General features: G+C 33.2%; 1 protein-coding gene across 2 annotated transcripts in view; it reads left to right on the plus strand.

Moving 5' to 3' along the window:
• The window catches only part of gabrb2a (gamma-aminobutyric acid type A receptor subunit beta2a), a 55,133-nt gene that overhangs the window by 19,308 nt on the left and 16,293 nt on the right, over positions 1-19,532 (plus strand). For both annotated transcript variants that reach the window (XM_067384986.1, XM_067384987.1), the window contains 2 exons: positions 529-749; positions 16,155-16,237. In XM_067384986.1, the coding sequence (XP_067241087.1) occupies positions 529-749; positions 16,155-16,237 (304 nt within the window). The remainder of the gene's footprint in view (positions 1-528; positions 750-16,154; positions 16,238-19,532) is intronic.

A 19,532-nucleotide genomic window follows, 5' to 3' on the forward strand; every position in this document is an offset into this window, starting at 1 on the left:
CTTCTGGAAAGGGGGCGGGGAGCAGCAGCTCATTTGCATTTAAAGGGACACACACAAAAACGGTGTGTTTTTGCTCACACCCAAATAGGGGCAAATTTGACAAGCTATAATAAATGATCTGTGGGGGATTTTGAGCTGAAACTTCACAGACACATTCTGACTTATTACATCTTGTTTAAAGACGCATAATAGGTCCCCTTTATGACCTCAAACATTTGAACGGCAGTGTGTATACCAAGAAAACTAAACTAAAGGATTGGATCCGGCAGGAAAAGCTCCTTAAAGTAACATTCACAGGTTTCCACTTTACAGTGTGGTTTGAAATATTAATGTCAGTCTTATTTATATTAAATATTGATGTAAACATACAAAAATATTGTAGTGTTGGTTGCCTCTTGATAGTGTAAGGTAGATGCCCATATACTTTTAACCTGGAAACTGTGTAAACATCAAGTTGAAAATGAAATTATAACCCAACTGCAGGGAAAAATCTGTTCCTAATGATCCTAATTTTCCTCTTATTTTTAGGACTACACCCTGACCATGTATTTCCAGCAAGCTTGGCGAGACAAGCGCTTGTCTTACTCTGAGATCCCTCTGAATCTAACCTTGGATAACCGCGTCGCTGACCAGCTGTGGGTGCCCGACACCTACTTCCTCAACGATAAGAAATCCTTCGTTCACGGAGTGACGGTCAAGAACCGAATGATACGCCTGCACCCCGACGGCACCGTGCTGTACGGATTAAGGTACGTCATTTTCATTGTCGTTATCAACCAAAGCTGACTGGTAATCACGTTCATCAGAGGTCGTTTTAACTCCTTTCATGAATCTGTCCGAGCACTGGAGCAAGCTATTTGCAATCCACTAGGGGTGTAATCGTTCAAATCGCTCACGGTTCGTTTCGGTACGGTTCGGTATGTGCTATGTTCAGACCACAGTCAAATAAAAATGAAGAAAATAAGAACAAATAATCACACTACAAAAAACAGCACAAATAAATGCAACAGAGAAAAGATTAAAATAAAATAAGCAGTGCTTTTCATGTTTTTCAGACATTAAATATAAACTAACACTGCATATTATCTTTACTTTACAAAGATTATTGATCATTATTGCAGTTGCAAAAGCCATTCTCAAGAGCAACAAGTTATTTCCTTGTCTTTTTGTTGTTAGATTAACATTAAAAACACATACAGACAGCAGGAATATTAGGCTGCTGTCACTTTAAGACATAATGCACGGATCCAATATACTGATACTGAACACATGCGTTGTCTTTCTCAACTGTTTACCTTCTATGTTTGCTAGCATACGCACCAATATGGGCATGTTGACATAATTTCTGCGTGAATTTGTCCGTTCAAACGCAAGATTTGAAAGAAAACTCAATATCTGAGACGCAGCTTTCTGTGTGCGCGCTTCGGATGAGTGAACGCACAAATCTTTCGCCTCTTTCGCGTCTTGCGCTTCAAAGTTTAAGTTCGCAAGGCTTAAATGAGTTGAGTTTAAACACAGATAGCAATGTTTGCTGTTCAGATCTCACCTGCGAGGTCAACACCCAGGTGTAAATGACTGGTCATATTGCACTCCTATTGAACGAAGACTGTTTTGTCCACGTTTTTTGATCATCACAGAAACATACATTAGCCTGTCTGTTTTAAGCATTGTTATTTTCAACAAACCATATTATAGATGCGTCGTCAGATTTCAGATGAACCGTGGTGCAAGTGTTTTTACAGAGAACCGTTACACCCCTACAATCCACCCACATAACACATTCACGACATGTTCTGAGGCCTGTTTTTATTTTCTCTCTTTCTCTGCTGATTGCATTATGTCGGTGTAAATGACTCAACATCGGTGTCTATGTATAGAAGGGATGAAATTGTTGTTGCTAATTCCAAAGCTGCATATTGTGCGCTCTGTTCCTCAGCCTGACAGCAGTGTCCTTATCAGAAGAGTGCTTAAAAATTAAAAATCTGCATTGCAGCAGATAATTCACTGTTATTAAGCTACCAAAATCAATAAATATAATTTATAACGCTTCATTATGTAAGTGCCCAATTACATAAGCTATTTTTACATAACCCAAAAGGGAAAATGCGTGCAGAAACACTAAATGCACATGATGAAAAATTGATGGGAATGTGTGAGAGTGCCGTGACCTGGCCCGCAGAACATTGCTGCTGGGACTGCCAGCGCGCTGCTTTGTCAATGGAGACCTTCGTATGTGAGACAGCGCCGGCTGCGGCCGCATGTGTGTGTGTGTGTGTGAGCATGTGTTGAGGAGGCAGTAATAGAGCGTTCTCTTTTGTGACATTTGAAATTTAGTGAGAATCTGTGCTCTGTTGCAGTTTGACATAAAAGAGTGTTGGAAGATGTGGTTTGTGAGTGTGTGTTTGTGGGGAGTGTGTTGTCCAAGTAGGTGCCCTGCTCCACTAAGCCTGCCAAAGCATGTTCCTCAATTACCAGGAGAAGAAGAAAATAACAGCGCTCCTTTATAACTGTCTGTGAGAGCCCAGTCTGAAAATTTAGCACAGGCAGGTAGATCTGATTATCTTGCTCCTAAAAGACTTTCAGGCCACCAGCACAATACACAGGCGTAAATACAATTTCCAAGTCGTCATACAACAACTGAGTCATTTTACTGCTTGGCAGTCTGCGTTGTCCTTGTTTTTAATGGGCTAATGTCAAAACATTTTCTAATATTATGCCTTAGACATTTACATATTTGTTTAGTCTCATATTCATTTTTTTTATTTTTTGGAGCCTGTAAAAACCAAGAAACTTTCTTTGATGCGTAGTACACAGGGCTCGACATTTACACCCGCCAAATGCGGGTGGATTTCAGCAGTGGTGTGTAATGCAGTCACTCTACTAACCACTTTGGTGGGTTGAATTTCATATATAACATATTAGGGCTGGGTATTGACACAATTTTCATGATTCGATTTGATTACTATTCACAGGCTTTCGATTCAATTTGATTATTTTGGATGTAGTATTTCAGTTTCAGCACATGGCAAATTTTCTAGAGGAAAAAAATCTCTCAACTAATGCTGTAATCTACACATGAGAGTCAGCTGGTACTACTATAATAATATTGAAGATTAAATTAACTTATTTATATACAAACACTTAAATTACACTCAATGATGTTTTTATTATAAGTAAAGTTTAGAATGACACAATCATATTTCTACTCCAATTCGTATTTTGAAATATAAACATTTAAATCGTGGCTGATTTATTCAAACATGCATTAAATATTGAAGAACATTAAAAATTATAATGAATATGTAACGGTGCATAGCTATATTTATCTTTCTAGAGTTCACTTTTCTAGCTGACTAATGAGTTTATGGTCACTGAATGTGTTTTTCTGAGGTAAATGTGACGTCACGTGACATTGAAGCTGTTTTATTGACGTCTTTCCGAGGTTGAAACACTGATTGAGCGATTACACGAGACATGATACGGATTTCAGTAAGTTGTACTGTATATTTTAACATACCTTCAGATGTTCATGTTTATTTCGCTGTAACTGGTATTAAAGCGGAGGAGAGGATGATCACAAGCTTCTCTTTAACTGAGGCGCTAAAGCAATCTGTCACGCCACATTAAACGGCGCCAAAACCGTATTTATTTTTTGAATCTCATAATAAGATGGACGTCATTTGAAATCTGAGACTTTGCTTCATATCAAAAGTAACAAAGATTATTGTGATTTATTGGATGGGAGGAGCTACATATTCTGCTCATTCATCAACTGAAAACAGACTAGACTAATCGATTCTTGGGATTTAAGAATCAATATCAGTTCGTAAAAATGAGAATCGATTAAAATCGAGAAATCGATATTTTTTACCCAGCCCTATAATATATACATTTTTCAATTGTAGTGTTGAAAAAAAAATATTGAACCCGCCTCCCCTCACTCACTGGTTTCATTTGCTCCAGTTTTTGGTGTTACAGGGCCTGAATTCCAGTGTATTCCCGCAGATTTTGAGCTTACACCCACATAAAGCTGCATTTTAGTACTAAATTGAGTTTTTTTTCGCTGCTTATTGCGCTTAAAGGTGCCCTCAAATGAAAAATTGAATTTATATTGGCATAGTTGAATAACGAGTTCAGTACATGGAAATGACATACTGTGAGTCTCAAACTCCATTGTTTCCTCCTTCTTATATAAATCTCATTTGTTTAAAAGACCTCCGAAGAACAGGCGAATCTCAGCATAACACCGACTGTTACGTAACAGTCGGGATCATTAATATGCACACCCCCAATATTTGCATATGCCAGCCCATGTTCAAGCATTAGACAAGGGCAGCCAGTATTAACGTCTGGATCTGTGCACAGCTGAATCATCAGACTAGGTAAGCAAGCAAGAACAACAGCAAAAAATGGCAGATGGAGCAATAATAACTGACATGATCCATGATATCATGATATTTTTAGTGATATTTGTGAATTGTCTTTATAAACGTTTAGCATGTTGCTAATGTACTGTTAAATGTGGTTAAAGTTACCATTGTTTCTTACTGTATTCACGGAGACAAGAGCTGTCGCTATTTTCATTATTAAACACTTGCAGTCTGTATAATTCATAAACACAACTTCATTCTTTATAAATCTCTCCAACAGTGTAGCATTAGCCGTTAGCCACAGAGCACAGCCTCAAATTCATTCAGAATCAATGTAAACAATATAACAGTATACAATACTCACATAATCCGACGCATGCATGACAAACACTTTGTAAAGATCCATTTGAGGGTTATATTAGCTGTATAAACTTTGTTTATGCACTGTTCAAGGCAAGCATGAGCTCCGTAGGCGTGGAACAGGAGAATTAAAGGGCCACACACCCTGAATCGGCTCATTTATAATGATGCCCCAAAATAGGCAGTTAAAAAAATGAATTAAAAAAAATCTATGGGGTATTTTGAGCTGAAACTTCACAGAGACATTCAGGAGACACCTTAGACTTATATTACATATTTTTAAAAAAAGTTCTAGGGCACCTTTAAACAATCAAATACACACAAAATAATGTTAAAATGCCGGTCTTGGCGAGTATTCACGTAAATACAGTCAGTTATGTTTTGAGTGAACGTAAACAGTTGAGAAAGAAAACGCATGTGTAACAGTATAATGGATCCGTTCGTCAGCTCTTAAAGTGACAGCAGTCTAATAAACCTGCTGCCAAATTATTAAAAATATCTATATGGCATGGTATTGATGTCAAAATTGGCCAGTGAAAATGCTGAGTGGCTAGAAACTAGAAACAACACTAGTTGCAGTGGCTGGTGAGTCAAAAAAAGTTAATGTCAAACCCTGATAGTATAGTATCGATTTTGTCTATAGATACTGATTCACTTTGCTGCTTATTCTGGCCAAGAATCACCTGCTTAGACACAAAAAGACCGAAGCAATATGTATTTAATTTTTTATGTTTTTTGGATATTTTCCTTGCTACAGGATGCCTCAAACAAAACTCAATTTAGTCATCAGTTCTTTCTCAAAAACATTCAGAACATTTATAGTAAACTGTAGTATCTTTTTTAAACACTACTCTGTGTCCATACAACCAATTAAAAACCTGTATGCCTTTATTCCTGGAAGTTGTGTAAATCCAGCCAATCAGATTATTACCTGCCAGACTGAGAAAATGCCTTCTGCTTTTGTGTGGAATGTGTATAAAACAGTCAGTGCATTGAAATGAAACAAAATGACTTCTGTCTGAATTAAACTAACATTGCAAGTATAGTTTTAGCAGCTATTGGCTTATTGTGTTGCGATGTGTGTAAGCAAACATTATGAGGTGTTCAGCAAGTCTATGTACTAGGCCCAATTAAGAAGCGCTGCAGTGCAGTAAGAGCGGCTTCTATCTAAATGCAGTTGACTAATTTAGGACATAATAGACTTAAGCAAATCTAAATGACTACACATGGTGACTGAGAGAAGAAGAAGTGTTCTGTTTACCATCTCATTTACAGTGGATGAGCCACACAATAAAATGGAGACATGATCATTAATTTTCATTTACAGAAAGGTTGCCTATTATATGGAGGTGAAGTGCATCGGCTGGCGTTATTTTTTTTCCAGAAGCTTGAAGATGTGTAAGGGCAGAATAGGACAGCTTCTATTTATAGCCTGCATTAATTTATTTTGTGTGTAATCACACATTCCTGTGCTGTCTTTCTCTGTAAAGGTGGGCGAAAACCAGTGCAGCAGGAAAACTCAGATAGGACAGGCTTCACTGCAAGGAAAATTGCTGAACTGCTTGCAGAATTCAATACTCTGTCCTTCTCTTGCACTTTGTGTCTGATTCTGTCAATAGTGGCTTAGCAGGATCACCAAAGAAATATATATTAAATATATTATATAACATACAACAGTAAATACTCTAATCTTCATGTGACACTTTCCTTCTTTGCGAATTTATGTATCTTCAGTGTTGAATGTAACCATGAACTCTAAATTGATCCTATTTAATCTTTTTTTTTTTTGCATTTGGCACATCATGCATACATTTTATCACTTAATGCATTCCTTAGGAATTGAACACATGCTTTAAAGCAGTGGTCGCCAACCCGTCGATCGCGATCGACTGGTCGATCTTTATCACTGTTCCAGTAGCTCGCGAAAATAATATAAATATGAGTCAGTCTAAAAGGAGATCAGTCTTTAGAAAGATTTCGATGGCAATGGCATTTTATTTTCCACTTACCTCAGAATAAAGTAGCTAATTATTAGTGCATTTCAGCTTTGTTTACAGCGGTAACCAAGGAAACGCTGTATCACTGCTGCTCCATAAGCGCCACCTGCTGTCAGAGAATGAATCTGCATCTCATTCAGCCTGCTGTTTTTGTTTCATGTTTTTTTTGTGTAGGCATTTATAATTTCACAAAGTTAAAGGCAGACCGTTCTGATTTTGCTTTAAATCTTGAAATTAAATCTAATTCAACTAAAAAAATAACTGCTCATGCAACGTGCGTAGCATCTTTGTTTGGATTGTGATTAAAAAGCAGTAGTTCCCTCTAATTTGAAATGGCTTTGTATTTTTGTTTATTATAATAATATTAATAATAAATATCTGCAACCAGTATCAGAATCGGCCAACTTGCTTGTAATAAGTAAATAAATAAATAAGAATCTAAATTGTCCATGAAAAAAATAGTAAATACAATCTGGGCTGTCATTTTCTATCAAGTAGATCTTGTCTTTCAAAAAGGTCGAGGTCAGGGATCTTGGGCTCAAAAAGGTTGGTGACCACTGCTTTAAAGGAATATTTTATAAAGACACATTCCTAGTTTGCATGTGCACATTATTCCAAAGAAAAATACGTCTTTGTAATCTCTCATCAAAATTCGCTCCGCCTCTGAAATGACTTTCCAACGAGTGCTCTTGTTTTTCAGCCCATCCCTCTCCAAAGAATTTTCAAATAGATTATACACCATTTTTCACCATCCAAACAATCACTTTCTAGTAATTCAGTGTGTGAAATCCTTGATCCAGTTCGGGACTAAGATTTTCACTGCAGCGTTTTCAGCCTCATAATGTAATTTAGTCAGAACCCCTGTGTGGTGTGTTTCAGACGGGCCTTAGTAAACAAGGTCGTTTGGAATAAAGGTACACACGGTGCCTTGGGGTCTGTACCCAACCCTTACATGAACCTGTGCGGTGCACGGGGAAACCGTAGTGCTGCAGCCCGGCCATGATAGATGGATGGATAGATGAAGTCTAGTGTGTGGGTAAAGAAAGCAGTCTTTAATGCATACGGAGGAGAAGATCACGGTGTTGGGGGGTTTCAGTGCAGGGAAGTAGCAGTCTAGAGAGTAAACGGCTCCGACTTTTATTCCTCAGACCCTTTTCAAGCTGATACAAGCTGCCAGAGGCGTTAAGCGGCACTAAACCGGTGAGGGTCAGGCCTAGCTTCCTTCTGCTCTTAATATATTGAGCCAAGCCCTCTTCAAGCGGATACAAATCAAGCAGTAAACAGCAGGTCACACTGAGAGGGAGAGCAGAGAAATAGAGATGAGATGAAGTTTTTCTTCCTAACTCACAGACTACTACAAATATAGCTATGGTCTTTTAGTAAAATAAACATTAATATTTGGCAAAAGTAACTACAATTAATAGACTTACAATGAGAAAGACTTTAATAGAAGAAGTGGTTGGGGGGCAATTATAACATCTGACAAATAAATCATTTTAACCCACTCTCACATAAGAGCACACACATCCGGGTTATGATGTTATTGCTTTAATATGTATTTATGTTACTTTGTTTTCTCATTTTATATGGTATTATTTTTTAGCTTTCATGAATAATGTATGCTTAAAGGAAAAGTCTCAGTGGGACCTACATTATAATTGTATGAAGTAAATTAAATCCTTATTACTAAAATATATTGATCAGCTAGAAAGATCAGCTATATATATATATAATATAACCCTGGACCATATAAGCAATATCCAACAATACATTGTATGGCTCAAAATTATAGATTTTTTTTATGCCAAAAATCATTAGGATATTAAGTAAAGATCATGTTCCATGAAGATATTTTGTAAATTTTCTACCATAAATATATCTAAAATTTATTTTTGTAAGTAATAAGCATTGCTGAGGACTTCATTTGGACAACTTGAAATTTTCTCAGTATTTTGATTTTTTTTTTTTTTTTCTTTTTTTCTTTTTTGCACCCTGAGAGACATTCAAAAGTTTGGGATCCGTAAGATTTTTAATATTTTTTAAAAAAGTTTTGTCTGCTCTCCAAGATTGCATTTATTTAATTAAAAATACAGTAAAAACAGTAACATTGTGAAATATTATTACAATTTAATATAACTGTTTTCTATTGGAGTATATTTTAAAATGTAATATATTCTTGTGATCAAAGCTGAATTTTCAGCATCATTACTCCAGTCTTCAGTGTCACATGATCCTTCAGAAATCATTCTAATATGATGATTTGCTGCTTAAGAAAAATGTATGATTATTATCAATGTTAAAAACTTTTTTTTTTCAGGATTCCTTGATGAATAGAAAATTCAAAAGGACAGCATTTATCTGAAATACAAATCTTTTGTAACATTTTACACTACCGTTCAAAAGTTTGGGGTCAGTAAGAATTTTTATTTTTATTTTTTTGAGAAGAATTTAAAGACATTCATATTTTTTTTTCAGCAAGGATGCATTAAATCAATCAAAAAGTGACAGTAAAGACAAAGATTATATTTCAAATAAACACTGTTCGTTTGTGTATATATATATATATATTAGGGCTGTCAGTAGATTTTTTTTTTTTTAAATTGCGCACCCTTAATCACGCTTAATCGCACACTTATCGTGAAATTAGGCATACACCATTTATCTTGTTAAACAAGTCAATTTTTCCATCATTGCCTATATCCAGCAAAATAAACCATGAAATTGAAGTGTGATTTTCACAAAACTGTATTTTCCAGCTTTTTTCAAGGTAAATTTAGATGTCTTACCAAAAAAGGACACTTGCAGACTCCAAAAAGACACTAAATACCCAAATGATATGATTTCATATAATTCATACATTTATGCAGGCTACACCAAAACACCCATAATAGTGTGTGCAACAACAAAGAACTTGTTTACATTTTAGACAAGTCAAGTTGCGATACTGAACAGGATCACAGCAGGGAGAAGGCAGAATCGTGGTCGTAGAACAGGCAGTAGGATCAGGGTAGGCAGATATCAATCACAAGTCCAGTAAACAATCAACCCTCCAAAGGCAGGCAGCAGGGAATCATCGTAGACAGGGAACAGACAGGGTAAATGACAGCCAGACAATCACAATAAGAAACGCTCAGAAATGTAACCAGAGTATACAAGACCTCGCAAAGTGTGTGAGGATGTGAGTGGTTTAAATAGTCCAGGTAATGCAAGGTAACACTGGGTGTGGTGATTAGTGATTGGTGGAGTGAGTGCAGGTGATTGCCAGGGAGGATTATGGGAAGTGTAGTCCGGGAATGACTGGAACCAAACGTGCTTCTGTATGTCACCACAATCATCTTTACTTTGATTGCAATCCTCATCCATCAACTTTCATAGCAAGACGCTGGTTTGCTTTATCCAGCCGAGAAACATAGTTTTCAGATCATCTGGCGGTGGGATGTTTTGACGCTCCGTTCAGACAGGAACAGCGCAATGCGGGAGGACTTGCGCTCTATAGATACAATGACACAATATGACACAGAGTTTGTGTTTTAAAGCAAAACAGACACTGAAATGAATAAATCTCTCTGTCATCTGATATAATCAGCATGGACTTTAAGATCATCTAACTGCGCAACGTAAATTATGTTGTGACGCAATTTCACATGCTTCCATAATTTTTAATGCATGTGATTAATTCAAAATTGTTTACGCATTAAAATAATTTTATGCATTTAACACGTTAAGAATTTTGAATTAATCGCATGTGTTGACAGCCCTAATATATATAAATATATGTATATATATGTATATTTGGTTTTGGTAAGATTTTTTAAAAATGTTTTTTGAAAGAACTATCTTCTGCTCTCCAAGACTGAAGTTAAAATACTGTAAAAACAGTAAAATTGTGAAATATTTTTACAATTTAAAATAACTGTTTTCTATGTGAATATATGGTAAAATGTAATTGATGAATTTTCAGCATCATTACTCCAGTCTTCAGTGTCACATGATCCTTCAGAAATCATTCTAATAATATGATTTGCTGCTCATGTAAACTTTATGATTATTATCAGTGTTGAAAGCAGTTGTATACTTTTTTTTTTTTTGGATTCTTTGATGAATAGAAAGTTCAAAAGAACAGCATTTATTTGAAATGGAAATCTTTTGCAACATTATAAATGTCTTAGATGTCACTTGCTTTTTGTACTTGCTGAATGAAAGTATTAATTTCTTTCAACAAAGAAAAAGTATTAATCCCAATTTTTTGAACGGTAGTGTATAATCAGTTGGAAAACCGAATTGAGCATGTGCTGAATAAGTGTCATCATTCTAGCTTATTTATGATTAATGAAATTTAGTTTGTTAGAAATTGCCTTCGGCTACTACTGCCAATGGTCTCCCCTAACACAGAGGAAAAGAGACAAACTGGATTTAGTGAAAGAAAGGCGGAAGATGGAAAGAGAAGGAGGGGGTTCAGAGATGAGCGAGATTGAGGAAGGGTTAACAATGTTAAGAGAGAGAGAGAGAGAGGAAGAGGAAGTCATCATGATCAACTTGAGAGACACTGAGGCTGCATGTCTAACTCTTCTCACAGCTTTCCAACAACACGCTTCCAGAGACCAATAACTCTCTAATCTATCCATCTCTTAGACACCGAAATGCACAGAGACTTTTGCTGATGATGTAGCGACCTATAAATAGCCTGTTATTTTTACCTCTGCCATCTTGGCCTAATTTCCTGATTTCCCAGAGCTCCCAGTACTTCCACAGTGCTTCCTGTGGATTGTGATTGCGGAATGGTGCGCTGGGAATCTCCAGAGTGTTGATGTTTTTAGCATGCTGATTTATGACTGTAAAGTTGTGAACAAAGAAAGAGATGAGGCTTGTTCTCTCTATATGCTGACAGAACATATGCTGATGAAAAATGCAACCCACAAAAATTAAAAAAATAAATATATATAGTGCCTCACACACCTGAATCAATCAGAGGTGCTTTGGATGAAATTACTGTATGAGCTAGAAAAATAAAAATCATTGAAATATTTTAATGAGCAACGTTTTGGTCTGTCACACTTCCTCAGAGTTATAAAACATGCAAAGTGCAAGAAAATGTAATAACAGATCATTTAGAGTAAAATCAGCTGTTAGTGATGATAATCAACACACTTTCAATTACGAAAATGCAATTCTACACCCAAAAGTACAATAATACACACAAGGCTTACACTTTATATGTTTTGTAAGCCTGAGGAAGATGTTACTCATTCAAATATTTTAATTATTTTTTAAATGATGTCAAATGATTAATCGCAATTAATCGCATCCAAAATAAGTTTGTGTTTACATAATATATGTGTGTACTGTGTATATTTATTATGTATATATAAATACACACACACACGTATACATATGAGAAATATTTATATGTATACATATGTGTGTGTGTGTATTATGGCATGCCGTTCAGGAAATTGTTGTATTTATAATAGTAAGTTTCAGTATATGGAATGAAAGTCTGAAACTGGAATATATGGAATGAAACTGGAATATATGGAATGAAACTGGAATATATGGAATGAAACTTGAATATATGGAATGAAACTGGAATATATGGAATGAAAGTCTGAATATATGGAGTGAAAGTCTGAATTTATGGAAAGAAAGTTTGAATATATGGAATGAAACTGGAATATATGGAATGAAAGTTTGAATATATGGAATGAAACTGGAATATATGGAATGAAACTGGAATATATGGAATGAAAGTTTGAATATATGGAATGAAAGTTTGAATATATGGAATGAAAGTTTGAATATATGGAATGAAAGTTTGAATATATGGAATGGAACTGGAATAAATGGAAAGAAAGTTTGAATATATGGAAAGAAAGTTTGAATATATGGAATGAAACTGGAATATATGGAATGAAAGTCTGAATTTATGGAATGGAACTGGAATTATGGAATGAAAGTTTGAATATATGGAATGAAAGTTTGAATATATGGAATGAAAGTCTGAATTCAAGCTTTCATTCCACATATTCCAGTTTCATTTCATTCAATTTCAAACTTCATATTAAAAATACAATAATTTCCTGAATGGCATGCTGTAATATTTATATAAATTATATTATGTATAAATATAAATCTTTTATATATAAATATATATTTTTGTTAAATACATGCATGGTATATGGAATGAAACTGGAATATATGGAATGAAACTGGAATATATGGAATGAAACTGGAATATATGGAATGAAAGTTTGAATATATGGAATGAAAGTTTGAATATATGGAATGAAAGTTTGAATATATGGAATGAAAGTTTGAATATATGGAATGAAAGTTTGAATATATGGAATGAAAGTTTGAATATATGGAATGAAACTGGAATATATGGAATGAAAGTTTGAATATATGGAATGGAACTGGAATAAATGGAATGCAAGTTTGAATATATGGAATGAAAGTTTGAATATATGGAATGAAAGTTTGAATATATGGAATGAAAGTTTGAATATATGGAATGAAAGTTTGAATATATGGAATGAAACTGGAATATATGGAATGAAAGTTTGAATATATGGAATGAAAGTTTGAATATATGGAATGAAAGTTTGAATATATGGAATGAAAGTTTGAATTTATGGAATGGAACTGGAATTATGGAATGAAACTTGAATATATGGAATGAAAGTTTGAATATATGGAATGAAACTGGAATATATGGAAAGAAAGTTTGAATATATGGAAAGAAAGTTTGAATATATGGAATGGAACTGGAATAAATGGAATGCAAGTTTGAATATATGGAATGAAAGTCTGAATTTATGGAATGGAACTGGAATATATGGAAAGAAAGTTTGAATATATGGAAAGAAAGTTTGAATATATGGAATGAAACTGGAATATATGGAATGAAAGTTTGAATATATGGAATGGAACTGGAATATATGGAATGAAAGTCTGAATTTATGGAATGGAACTGGAATTATGGAATGAAACTGGAATATATGGAAAGAAAGTTTGAATATATGGAATGAAACTGGAATATATGGAATGAAAGTTTGAATATATGGAATGGAACTGGAATATATGGAATGAAAGTCTGAATTTATGGAATGGAACTGGAATTATGGAATGAAACTGGAATATATGGAATGAAAGTTTGAATATATGGAATGAAAGTTTGAATATATGGAATGAAAGTTTGAATATATGGAATGAAAGTTTGAATATATGGAATGAAAGTTTGAATATATGGAATGAAAGTTTGAATATATGGAATGAAACTGGAATATATGGAATGAAAGTTTGAATATATGGAATGGAACTGGAATAAATGGAATGCAAGTTTGAATATATGGAATGAAAGTTTGAATATATGGAATGAAAGTTTGAATATATGGAATGAAAGTTTGAATATATGGAATGAAAGTTTGAATATATGGAATGAAACTGGAATATATGGAATGAAAGTTTGAATATATGGAATGAAAGTTTGAATATATGGAATGAAAGTTTGAATATATGGAATGAAAGTTTGAATTTATGGAATGGAACTGGAATTATGGAATGAAACTTGAATATATGGAATGAAAGTTTGAATATATGGAATGAAACTGGAATATATGGAAAGAAAGTTTGAATATATGGAAAGAAAGTTTGAATATATGGAATGGAACTGGAATAAATGGAATGCAAGTTTGAATATATGGAATGAAAGTCTGAATTTATGGAATGGAACTGGAATATATGGAAAGAAAGTTTGAATATATGGAAAGAAAGTTTGAATATATGGAATGAAACTGGAATATATGGAATGAAAGTTTGAATATATGGAATGGAACTGGAATATATGGAATGAAAGTCTGAATTTATGGAATGGAACTGGAATTATGGAATGAAACTGGAATATATGGAAAGAAAGTTTGAATATATGGAATGAAAGTCTGAATTCAAGCTTTCATTCCATATATTCCAGTTTCATTTCATTCAATTTCAAACTTCATATTAAAAATACAATAATTTCCTGAATGGCATGCTGTAATATTTATATAAATTATATTATGTATAAATATAAATCTTTTATATATAAATATATATTTTTGTTAAATACATGCATGTGTGTGTATTTATATATCCATAATAAATATACACAGTGCACACACACATATTTCATGTAAACACAAACCTTTATTTAGGATGTGATTAATCGTTTGACAGCAATTAAAATAATTACTTATTACTTACTAATTAATTAACTTTGAATCTCTAAAATGTCACAAAATCAAGCAGAAGTGTAAAATGATTGTGACAAGATAAAGTCACCATGAAAGCAAAATTGACAATTCTTCTCTTTTCTTTTTTTTTACAGAAATGTTGCAGTGTTTATTTTAAATGATTTATCTGTGCACACCATTTTTTTTATTATTCATGTGCTCTCCTAATCTTTAAAGGGATAGTTCACCCCAAAATGAAAAATTTCTCATTACTTACTCGCCCTCAAGTTTTTCCAAACCTGTATGAAGATATTTTGAAGAATTTACCCCATTTGGACCCCATTGACTTCCAAAGTATTTTTTTTTCCTGTGGAAGTCAATGGGGTCCATCAACTGTTTGATTACAAACATTCTTCAGAATATCTTCCTTTGTGTTCAGCAGAAGAAATAAACTCATACTGGTTTGGAACGACACGAGGGTGAGTAAATGATGACAAAATGTTCATTTTTGAGTGAACTATCCCTTTAACCAACAACATTAACCTACTCGAAACAACGTCTGTTCTCTTCATGACGTGCGTCTCGACGGAGGGAGAGAGTAAATATCCTCACAACAGACTGCAAACTGGCAGTCAGATCTGCCTCCATTTAGTTAGCAACATTTTCTGCAGACAATTTGGTTCAACCAAGGTGAAAACTTTCACATTTCTCTGCCGAAAAAACAACGATAGTAAACAAAGCTGCATTGAGAATGAATGTTAAAGGCTCTCAAATTGAATTGTGAGCTAAATGATTAAACATAAGCAGTTCTCCAGATTAACTTTTAAAAACCCTCATGAAGTTCAGGGACATCCATTAAATTTTAGTTTCCGACCTCATTTTAATTTCATGTGAAAATGCCTCTGCAGTGGGTCTGATTGTTTTCCTTCAGGTGATATCCACGGAGACGTGAACATCGACACCTCTCCCATACCTTATAGAACAGATTTTATAGAATGTATTGATTGTTTTTCACTGCAGCCCATTTTTAGGCAGTGAAGCACTGCAGTAGACTCTTTTCCATATCAAACTGAGCTTCAGAAGTGAGACTGGTCTGATTATATAGATGTGTGGAGAGATGGAGGGAAGGGGAGGAGGGCTGCTCCAGCTCTGCCTTGTCTCTGTTGTCCTTGAAAAGCGTCAGTAATCCCCACAGTCCCTTGTCTCTGCTTTGCATTCAGGATCACCACCACCGCTGCCTGTATGATGGACCTGAGGCGATACCCGCTGGATGAGCAGAACTGCACGCTGGAGATCGAGAGCTGTGAGTGCCGCACCTCACGTCCGTCTTGACTCAACTCAGATTCTCTCACTGCACCAGATCTCATCATTCTGACCAGAGGGGTTAACATCAAAATTAAAATAAATAAAAATAAAAATAAATGAAAATAAAATATCTGATAATAATTATATTATTATTATTATTAGTAGTAGTAGTAGTAGTAGTAGTAATAATGTCTAAATGATATTATATTTTTATTAAATAGTTTGTTGTTTTTTTATATAATTTGTATTATGCCATAACTAGAGGCCAACAGATATTGTTTTTAGGATTTTTCCAGCATTTATTTTCATGTTGAACTTTTAAGCAATATGCAGAATTTATTTTATTTTATTTTTTATTTTTTTATTTATTACCATAAGAATGAAAAATTAAAAACAATGAAATATGTAAATATGTTTTTTTTTAATTTTATTTTATTTTATTTTATTTTATTTTATTTTATTTTATTTTATTTATTTTATTTTATTTTATTTTATTTTATTTTATTTTATTTTATTTTATTTTATTTTATTTTATTTTATTTTATTTTATTTTATTTTATTTTATTTTATTTTATTTTATTTTATGTATTACCGTAAGAATGAAAATAATATAAACAATAAAATATCTAATTATTATATTATATTATATTATATTATATTATATTATATTATATTATATTATATTATATTATATTATATTATATTATATTAATTATATTATATCTTATCTTGAAATAGTTTGTTGTTTTTTAATAATTTATATTTATGCCATGACTAGAGGTCAATTGATATTATTTTTTTATATATTTTGATATTATTTTAATATGCAGAATTTTATTTTATTATCATAAGAATGATATTATATAAATAATAAAATGAAATTATATTAAAAAAAATAAAATAAATAATAATAATAATGTATAAATTATATCATATTATATTATCATTAAATAGTTTGTTGTTTTTTATTAATTTGTATTTATGACTAGACTAGAGGCCAATTGATATTGTTTTATGATTTTTTAGCATTCATTTTCATGTTGAACTTAAGCGATATGCAGATTGATATTTAATTACTATAATAATTAAAAATAATATTAAAAACAATCAAATATTTAATAAAAATAATAATGTATAAATTATATTATCATTAAATAGTTTGTTGTTTTTTATTTATAATTTGTATTTATGCCATGACTTGCGGTCAGCTGATATTGTTTTTATTATTTTTGTAACATTTATTTTCATGTTGAACTTATAAGTGATATGCATAAAGATTTTATTATTTTTTTTTATTATTTATTTTTATTACCAATGAAAAATTATGATAATAATAATAATGTACTGTATAAATATTTTTTTTTATTAATAATTTGTATTTATGCCTTAAATATAATGCCATTATTGTTAATAATGAAATAATAAATAAAAATGAGATGATAATAATAATAATAATAATAATAATAATAATATCATCACAAATGTAATTTTATATTTATGCAATACTCTAACATTAATCTTCGAAAGCGACGTGTTTGAAAGTGAATGTCTGTGAGGTAAACAGCTGAATAATTTAAGCAGGCGATGCATTAAGGAAGTCACTCAACCTGTAAACACTGTTGTTTCCTGTGAACTCACGGAGGTTTCACTGTTCTGTTCTGTAGAAATCCACCAAGTGCTGCCATTGATCTGTAAGCCCGATATTACCGAACTGATTAAATCAAAAACTCTGCATAGGTTGAACGTATAATGGGTTATGTCTTAGGCAGACCCGTCTGATGTCAGAACCTTTAAACACAGATGATGAGCTTGTTCAGCTGTGCCATGACAGCAGTGCTAAATTATGCAGTTATAGGCATAACAAAAGCTAATCATCTCCCTCTTTATCAAGATGAATGGGCTTTCTATTTTGTCATTATTGCCTGTAATTGTGTGTAACGCAATTTTTCTTGTAATAAAAAGTGAGAGACATAAGAGAAGAATGAGAGGTCTTCTCAGTGTTTTATCTGCATCCCTGGAGTCATGGATTACAGCGCTGTGATGTGATGCTCAGGCTCAGGCTGCCTCCGTTTGATCATTAAGTTGCCAGAAGCGTTAAGCAGCACAAAAACAGTGAGGGTCAGGCCTGGCTTCCTTCAGCGACTAATGCATTGCAGTATTCCCGTTTCCCCCTCTTTCTCCATTTCTGGCTCTTTCCCCTCTTCTTTTACGCATTCCCTCTGTTCTCTTCAAGGTGTTGCAAAATGTAGAATTTAAGAATTGGCTCACTTTTGAAATGAATTCCCTGAACGTGCCCTAAAGGATGTTGAAGTGAAATTTATGTTGAAGTAAGAGAGGAATAGTTAAAGGAATATGCATTTACTGTATATGGGTCATTGACGAATGAGGTGTAAAAAAAATATATATAATGGAGATGTAATTAATTTTGAAGTTTTATTAAGAGTTAACAATGAGCTGCTTTTGTCATTTTTTACTAGATGGACAAAATTTGTCACCAAAGAAGTCATTCGGTTTAACCAAAATTTCGGTTTTACCGAATGACAATATTTTCAATCAATGCTAACAGGCTGATATCTAGCAAAAGGACAATCAAACATTTTATATTTAGTAAAAGTTTTTTAAAATATCACAACATTTTCCATGTTTTATAGCGGTTGCACCGAATGACCTGATGTTTCGGGACATGCGTATGATCAAGTGAAAACATTCATTTTTCAAATAGTTAAGAGAGTTAGTTACTTTACTTCATGACCGTGTGGTCCATTGCAGGTGTCTGAATGATGTCACATGATATTGATCACATGACTTGATTCAAAATGCTCCCTTTATATCGGTTACTCCGAATGACATCAATGAAATTCATTTTTCCGGACATTCTTTCTCATAACAAAGCAACGACTTCTACACATAATTTTAACACAATTTTGCACTATGTTGATATATGATGTTATAAAATCATGCCAGAATAAAAAATACAAACATTTATTACATTTTAAGATATTTTAATCACAAATGAAATGGCTGTATTGGGCTTTGGACGGTTAAACCGAATGACCTTTTGACACTTCAAAATCAGAATTGTGACTTTATATCATGCAATTGCGAGTTTATATCAGAATTGTTACTTTATATCATGCAATTGCGAGTTTATATCTCAGAATTGTTACTTTATATCATGCAATTGCGAGTTTATATCTCAGAATTGTGACTTTATATCATGCAATTGCGAGTTTATATCTCAGAATTGTGACTTTATATCATGCAATTGCGAGTTTATATCAGAATTGTTACTT

Source organism: Chanodichthys erythropterus, chromosome 1 (assembly GCF_024489055.1).
Source record: "Chanodichthys erythropterus isolate Z2021 chromosome 1, ASM2448905v1, whole genome shotgun sequence".
In the NCBI taxonomy this organism is placed as follows: Eukaryota; Metazoa; Chordata; class Actinopteri; order Cypriniformes; family Xenocyprididae; genus Chanodichthys; species Chanodichthys erythropterus.